This window comes from Leiobunum rupestre, chromosome 4 (assembly GCF_980474605.1).
Source record: "Leiobunum rupestre chromosome 4, qqLeiRupe1.1.hap1, whole genome shotgun sequence".
NCBI classification, from domain to species: Eukaryota; Metazoa; Arthropoda; class Arachnida; order Opiliones; family Sclerosomatidae; genus Leiobunum; species Leiobunum rupestre.
The window spans coordinates 59,126,692-59,134,866 of NC_143387.1; the positions used below are offsets into that span (position 1 = coordinate 59,126,692).

An 8,175-nucleotide genomic window follows, 5' to 3' on the forward strand; every position below is an offset into this window, starting at 1 on the left:
CCTTATGACCAGTGACCCCCTAGCATCAGGCTTGGAAATAAGGTTTATTTCTAAACTGGTCTTTTGGCCAGTGACTCCCAACTCTTGAATTATTTAAGTGGTCACGTAGACCAGTTGGTTAATAATACGGTAGATAATTTTGAATTAATAAACTGGACATTGGACCAGTGAACCCCTAGCTTTTGAATAAAAAGACTGGTCCGAGCAATTAATAAACTGGTCTTTGACCCAGTGACCACCGCTTATTTCCAAGCCTGCCTAGCATATGAATTATTAAACTGGTCCTTATGACCAGTGACCCCCTAGCTTATGAATTATTAAACTGGTCTTATATAAAATGTTCTAATGTCATTTATATGCCTAAAAAACCTGTACTACATGTTTAGAAGTTAGATTATGTTGGTAACATTAACTTTACACGTATTCAAAATAGTTAACTCTATTTTATGAGTACCACAAGAATAGTACAATATAGTACTATATCACTTAAGACAACTATCATAGCCTAGAAGACCCTCGTAATTTACCGTATTATCAAGGATCCTATATGTTAGAAAGATGGATAGCCCTCCGGCAGCGCCGTCGATATTAAGAGAGCCTCTAAACGTGGGACGTCTTGTTTCTATTCCCTCAAGGACAAATTTTGGCGGTGCTTCCTCCATGTTTTGTCCTTGACGGAATCTAAAGACGGATTCTCTAACGCGCATGACCCACCGACGTCGCTGCCATTTTTCGTCCCTCGCCTCATATCCTTCTTACATATAGGATCCTTGGTATTATCTCTCTTTCTCTAGGCCCCGTAGTTCCAGAGTTCCGGTCCGTTTTGAGGGTTTGAGGCCAGAGGGGGGTTAGACAGTTCGACTCGTTCGAGGGATGCGAGCGAAGGGACTCTACATAAAACCTCAACGTGCGGCCGCAGCGGTAGTAAGCGGAGTCGCTGTACATAGAAATCCAGTGAATAGGGAAATCAAAATTGTTATAAACTTTGAATTAATAGATCATCTCCTATTATTTGGAATTATTAAACTGGTCACCTTCTGTTTTTTTTTATTATTTCGAATTAATAAACTGGACACGGTGACCAGTGACCCCCCCCCCCCCCCAAATTTTGAATAAATAAACTGGTCTGAGAAATTAATTAATTGGTCTTTGACCACCTGACCACCGCTATTTCCAAGGCTGATCCGGGCATAGCCGTTTGTAATACCTCCAAGGTAAGGGTAATACAGGCCAGATTATAGAGCTCTACCACTATAGGGGACTACGTCACCAATGCTTTTTCGTATTGAGAAGATTCAAGATTCAAGATTTTATTGTAGACTTGTATATAAAAATACAGCCTTTTTTTTTTCAAAAAAATAATAAACTTTCAAGTGATACTGTACAAAAAATATTTTAGTCCAGGTACAGTAGCCTAACTTATTTACAATTCTAGGTACGATTATAGTAACCTAACTAATTTACAACGAATATTGCATATATTTACAATTCTAACATGGTGTTTACAAACTATATAGTTGTCGACATATAATACTAACAGACTAAGGGACTGAATAGCAACAAACAAAAAAATATAGGAGGGAATTACAAATAATGCTATACAGAAAATAATAATAATGAAACCGAGCATGAACTACATAATACTGAGAATGACTACAAATAGTATTGAAAACCGTTGACAATAAACTGTAGATAAATTAACATAATAGGAGTAAATTTTGTAAAAATTTGTATATTTTGGTCCAGGTACGGTAGCCCAACTTATTTACAGCTTTAGGAACGATTATAGTAACCTAACTTATTTACAACGAATATTGCATATACTTTCAATTCTAACAAGGTGTTTACAAACTATATTGTTGTCTACATGTAACAATACTAACCGATTTATAATAATAAAGGAACTGACTAGCAACAAACACTGAAAATGATTTCAGAAATGTCCCTTAAACCTTATTCTGGAGTCGCCAGGCGTTCTTTGCTGCTTTCCAAGATACTAGGATGTGTTTGACCATATTTAAATCGTTCTCATTAACCTCTTGGAACCCTAACAGTGATTCAACACTTCTGGAGTGGTTTTGGTCACGCCATAGCTGGGTGTCTTGATGAGTAGCTAGCACTGGGCAATTGATAAGGATGTGGTAAATGTCTTCGATCGGTGCCTGACATAGGCGGCAATTAGGGGGTAGGCCTTGGAGCTCAAATTGGCGAGCCCCTGTCAATAATGCTCCTGATCTTGCATCAAATAATAGGCCACTGGCCCAAGAACCATCGTAGAAATATTCTATCTGGGGGTAGCCTTTGCCCGGTATACAGCCAACCTACGCTTGTTGTTTATCTCATCACGCCACTTAGCTTCGCCAGCCTGACGGGCCTCTCTGGTTACAACTTCCACCCATTGAGCTTCGTTAGTGGTTGTACCCCGCTTAGTGCCCACACCATACGTTCTGTCCAGCTGGGCAATGCGTTTAAATAGTCTTGACTCAAAACCTTCCTGTCTCAGGGAACGAAACACTTTACTAGGGAGCATATTTGAGGACATATGTAGAAGTCGGCCAAGATATTTCAACTTGCTAACAGCTTCTCTCTCTTCCATTAAGCTCCAACCCATCTCACTTTAACCGCCACATTAGGGGCAAAGGGACCTGCGGAAAGGGCCGATCAGCCAACTACACGTTGGGCATATTCTAGGGCATCAAGGGTGACTTTGGAGATCGTCACCACCTCATTTCCATATATACCAGGAATTGCCACTGCTTTCCATAGAGTGCGAGATACTAAATAATTGTTATAGGAATGGGTAGCCAGATTTTTCACTGCCCGACGGAGGCGCGTAGCCTTTAAAATTAGTTTCTTCTCGTACTGTTCCAGATAGTTGGTATTGTTGGAGAAAAGAATTCCCAAGTACAAGTATTCTGTGGCCTCCATTAAGGCATTACGTTGTAATAAAAACACAGTCGTTTCATCAGTGTTGTTCAGCTTGGTTCCAAATATTACAACCTTTGACTTTTCTCCACTAAACACCAGACCCCGATTGTCGGCAAAAGTGGTGCAAATGTCCAGTAGCGACTGGAACTCTGATGAATTTTCCGATAAAAGTAGTATATCGTCTGCAAAGAGTAGACAAGGTACACGGAAATGTGTCACATTGTCCCCTCCAGATTGAAGTGGGGTTATTAACGGTATACCAAAGCGCGATGCTGATAAGTCAGATGCCAGGTCAAGAAGAGCACCGGAGATAATGGGCAGCCCTGCCGCAGTCCAATAGAACATTTCAGGGGTAGAGTAGTGACTCCCTGTACAGTGTAAATATAGGCGCTGTCATCGTAGAGCTTCTGTAATTGGCGGAGCGAAGACTGATTCAACCCAATATTACATAACACGTCCCACAATTGGGTATGACGAACACTATCATATGCCTTTTTAAGGTCAAGGAAACCAGCAAACAAAGACAGTCTTTTCTTGGTATAGAGTTCAATTATTTGCGAAAGTATAACAAGTTATCAGCTATGCGGCGTCCTTTACGGAAGCCATACTGGGCCTCATTGAGGACGCTTTTTCGCTCCAGGAATGAGCTTAATCTTTCTTTCCAAATCATTGCATAAACTTTATACAGTATAGAGCTCACTGCGATTGGGCGGTAGGAATTAAGGTCCTCCTCCTCTTTATCCTTTCCCTTGTGTATTAAAGTGACTCGAGATTCTTTCCAGCTCGTTGGAAGACTATCGGTAACCCGAATCTCGTTAAGTATACAGGTAAGGCATTCTCTAGCTAGGGGGCCTAAGGCCAGAATTGTCTCTGCATAGATCCCATCCGTGCCAGCAGCTTTTCCGCGATTCAGCTTATTAATTACTTGGTCAAGTTCAGATTTCATGAACTCCCCATCAATGTCCCCAGAGGGATTTTGTGGTGGTACAGATGTAGCTATGGTTAAAGGAACTTGTTGTAGTAGTTCTTTTTCCAGGTCCTTCATGTATTCAGTTAGGCGGGCCAGCATAGCAGGCTTTGAAGTGACTAGTGTACCCTCTCTTGACCGAAAGCCCTTAACCTTAGGGATAGATTTGTATTGATCGTAAAAAACTAACATTGTGCGTTAGTTTTATAAATAAAATGTCTATAAAAAAAACTATTTGTAAATAGCGCCGGTTTGACATCCTTAAAACACATATGTAATCTAGAACACGAGGTTTCTTAGAAAGTGTCATTTCACACAATGACCAGAGTTGTCTGTGCTGCCGATTAATAAAGTCATTTTATACTACTCAACGAATCTTTACTTTACATCTAGAGTTGCGGTTAGATATCGTTACATGGTGTCAGAATACTGAACCCGTCCTTGCGTCCGTAAACAGCTGCGTCTTATTCTTCAAGATGGATGGCTTAAGGGCTCCGCCGGAACTTCATTTTTCGGGAAATGCAGATCAGTCGTGGCGTGTTTTCCGTCAACGGTTCGAGCTATACGAAGCGGCAACAGCACCGCGGGAAGGTCGATCCGACACGCAGAAACTGTCACTTTTACTCCATGCTGCTGGACAAGAAGCGATAGATGTCTTCAACACGTTTACCTTTACGGAAGCGGCTCCACAGTCCCATGATAATGCGGTGACAAAGTTCGGGACTTACTGTACGCCGAAAAGAAACGAAACCTACGAGAGGTTTATTTTCAGAGGCCGAATGCAGAAAAAGGGCGAAAGCATCGAACAGTACGTGGTCGATTTGCGGCTCAAAGCGAAGTCCTGTAATTTTGGAGACTTAGAAGAGTCACTTATCCGAGATCAAATTGTCTACGGGGTATCAGATCAGAAGGTGCGAAGGACCCTTCTCGCCGAGGAGAATTTGACCCTGAAACGTGCCATGCAGCTCTGTCAAGCGACGGAAACCATGTTACATCAGATGCAGACTTGGTCCGGGAGCGCTACTAATGGTGAGACTGTCGACGCCGTCACCAAATACGGTTACAAGAAAAAACGGAAAGAGTCTGAAACGGGGAGACCACAAAATCACAAGAAAAATAGTCAGCAACAGGGAGGTCAGAAGTCCATTATAGTAAAAGAATGCAGTCGTTGCAAAAAATCCCACGAGCGGAACAAATGTCCAGCGTTTGGGAAGACTTGCCGAAAGTGCAAAGGAAAAAATCACTTCGCAGGAGCTTGCACAAAAGCAAATGTCGACGCGGTTCAACAAGACGTGGACAGCGACTACGATTTCATAATCGATGCCGTGGAAACGAATAAGGAGAACAAAGACTGGATAATTCCGATCAAGATAAATGGAATATCAGTACCCTTCAAATTGGACACGGGAGCCCAAGCGAACCTCCTGCCACTGGAGTACTTTGAAAAGATGTCACAGAGACCGGAACAACGCAGTGCGTCGGTCTAAACGCATACGGAGGTACCAAAATCAAAACTTTTGGACAAATCAGCGTCATTGCACAAGCAAAGTCTGTGGAAGTATCTACGGACATGGTTCTCGTAGAACGAGGTGAGAGACCAATACTGGGCAGAGCAACATGCGTTGATTTGGGGCTCGTCCGACTCATCTATGAAGTCGTAGAATATCGTGGCGACGAAAAACAGCGGCGGGAAGAAGGTAACAAAGAATTTGACACTAAAATAGCTAACGAGTTCCCTGAAGTCTTTGAAGGTATTGGCCGTTTGAAGACTTCGTGTCGAATACAATTGAAAGAGGATGCGGCTCCAGTAATTGTGCCTCCACGACGAATACCTTACTCGCTGAGAGGAAAATTGAAAGCCGAAGTGGCAAGACTGGAAAAGAAGAACATCATTCGCAAAGTGAACGATCCAACACCATGGGTGAGCCCGTTGTTAATCAAAGAAAAGACAGATGGCACTCTACGTCTGTGCTTAGATCCGAAAACATTGAATGAAAACATTCAGCGGGAGCACTTTCAAGTCCCTACTAAAGAAGAGATCGAAGCGGACCTTGCGGGTGCCAAGTACTTCTCGAAACTTGACGCGGCGTCTGGTTTCTATCAGATCCCGTTGGATCCAGAAAGCCAATTGCTAACTACTTTCAACACACCATTTGGGAGATATTGCTTCGAGAGACTCCCATTTGGCATCGCATTAGCACCGGAGATCTTCTTCAAGCACTTCAGCCAGATATTCGACTCCGTATCAAGTACGAGGCCACTACACGATGATGTTCTGGTATGGGGGAGATTTCTAGAAGAACATGATCGAAACCTCAGAAAGGCACTTTCGCGACTGAAAGACGCAAAAGCCACGCTCAATGCTAAGAAATGTAAGTTCCGAGCAACCGAAGTTACGTACATGGGAGAAATAATATCCAGGAAGGGAGTGACACCGGATCCGAAGAAGGTAGAAGCGCTGTTGAAAATGCCAACACCCACTTCGAAAACGGAAGTTCAACGAGCACTTGGAGTCGTAAACTTCGTGGGAAAGTTCATTCCAAATCTCTCCGCGCACACAGCTCACCTGAGGAGCCTCAAGAACAAAAACGTAGACGACCTACAAATTTTGCCGGAGAATCACGAAGAATGGAACTACATCAAACAAGTCTTGACCAAACATCCGGTACTACGCTTCTATGATTCAAGGAAGCCAGCGAAAGTTTCTACGGACGCTTCAAAAGACGGACTTGGAGCTGTACTGATGCAGTTGCACGGAGAAAATTGGTGCCCGGTTGCCTATGCGTCGAGAACATTAACTGCGGCCGAAACAAGATACGCACAAATCGAAAAGGAAAGTCTGGGTCTCGTATTCGGCTGCCAGAAATTTCATAACTACATTTACGGCAAAGAGTTGATTCTCGAAACCGACCACAAACCGCTATTAGCCATGACCAAACGGGTATTAGCGGAAGTACCGCCTCGACTCCAACGACTATTTCTGAAGTTGATGAAGTATCAGTTCACACTCGTCTTCACGCCAGGGAAAAGTCTCATTCTGGCAGATGCGCTGTCTCGAGCCAGTCTACCACTGACATCAGCGGAAGATGAACAAACTCGTAAGGAAGTTGAAATTCATATCAACTCCGTAGTTAAGTTCTTACCTGTGAGTCAGTCGATGATGGATCGTTTACGAGCTGAAACCAGGAAAGATCCCGAGCTCCAGAACGTTCTACAATAGATACGTCAGGGGTGGAAAAAGAAAAACTCGGAGACCGCTAGCTATTCAGGCGTAAGAGATGAATTAACAGAAGCTAAAGAGCTAGTTCTAAAGGGCTCCAGAATTGTCGTTCCAAAGACCTTAAGAAAACACATGCTTGCTGTAATTAACGATGGGCATTTGGGCATAGAGAAATGTCGCCGAAGGGCTCGACAATCCATATACTGGCCGAACATGAATAGCCAAATAGAAGAACAATGCAAGAAATGCGCCACCTGTAATACATTTCAGTATACGCAACGGCAAGAACCGTACATCTTAAGAGAGGTACCAGATGCATATTCGAACTACGTAGAAGTGGAGGGTTTTAAGTCAACGTCTGCAAAAGCGGTAATAAGCAACCTGAAACGCATCTTTGGGCGTCATGGCATTCCTCGAGAAGTCCTGTCGGACAACGTACCATTTGAATCCCAAGACTTCAACGAGTTCGCGAAAGAATACGACTTCGTGACCACGAAGTCAAGCCCCAAGTATCCTCAGTCAAACGGCCTTGCTGAAAAGGGGGTACAAATCGCGAAACGTCTACTGAAGAAAGCCTTGAACTCCAACGAAGACTTTCAACTGGGACTTTTAAGTTACCGAAACACCCCGTTGGAACACGGAAAGTCACCAGCGGAACTACTGATGGGAAGGTCAATTCGAACCCGACTACCAACAATTGATACAAAAGCACGAGGTCGCAACCCAGGAAAAAAGAAACAACAGATCAAAGGGAAAGAATTATCTAAACTGACACCTGGCGACGTCGTTCGAGTACAGAACAAAGAAGGAATCTGGAAAGACAAAGCTCAGGTTCTGAGGGAAGTGGCTCCAAGGTCATATGAGGTTAAGTTTGAAGAAAGGAGGGATATGGAGGAGAAACAGGAGACAACTTCGAGAAGTCAAGGAGCGATTCGACAGAAGTCGGAGCCGAGAAATGAGCCGAACGAGAAGGGATGAATCTCTCGTTAACACCTTTCCAAAAGAAGTTGCGTCAGTCACACAACCAAGTCATCCGGACCTCCAGAGACTGGACACAAAT

The 8,175-nt window shown here is 43.4% G+C and overlaps 1 protein-coding gene across 1 annotated transcript; it reads left to right on the plus strand.

Annotated features, from left to right (window-relative positions):
* The first annotated feature begins 4,371 nt into the window (after positions 1-4,371).
* On the plus strand, positions 4,372-5,382 carry LOC149948513 (uncharacterized). Its single transcript, XM_090171094.1, has one exon. It carries the CDS (start codon positions 4,372-4,374, stop codon positions 5,380-5,382), a length of 1,011 nt encoding a protein of 336 aa, XP_090027220.1.
* Positions 5,383-8,175: the final 2,793 nt, after the last annotated feature.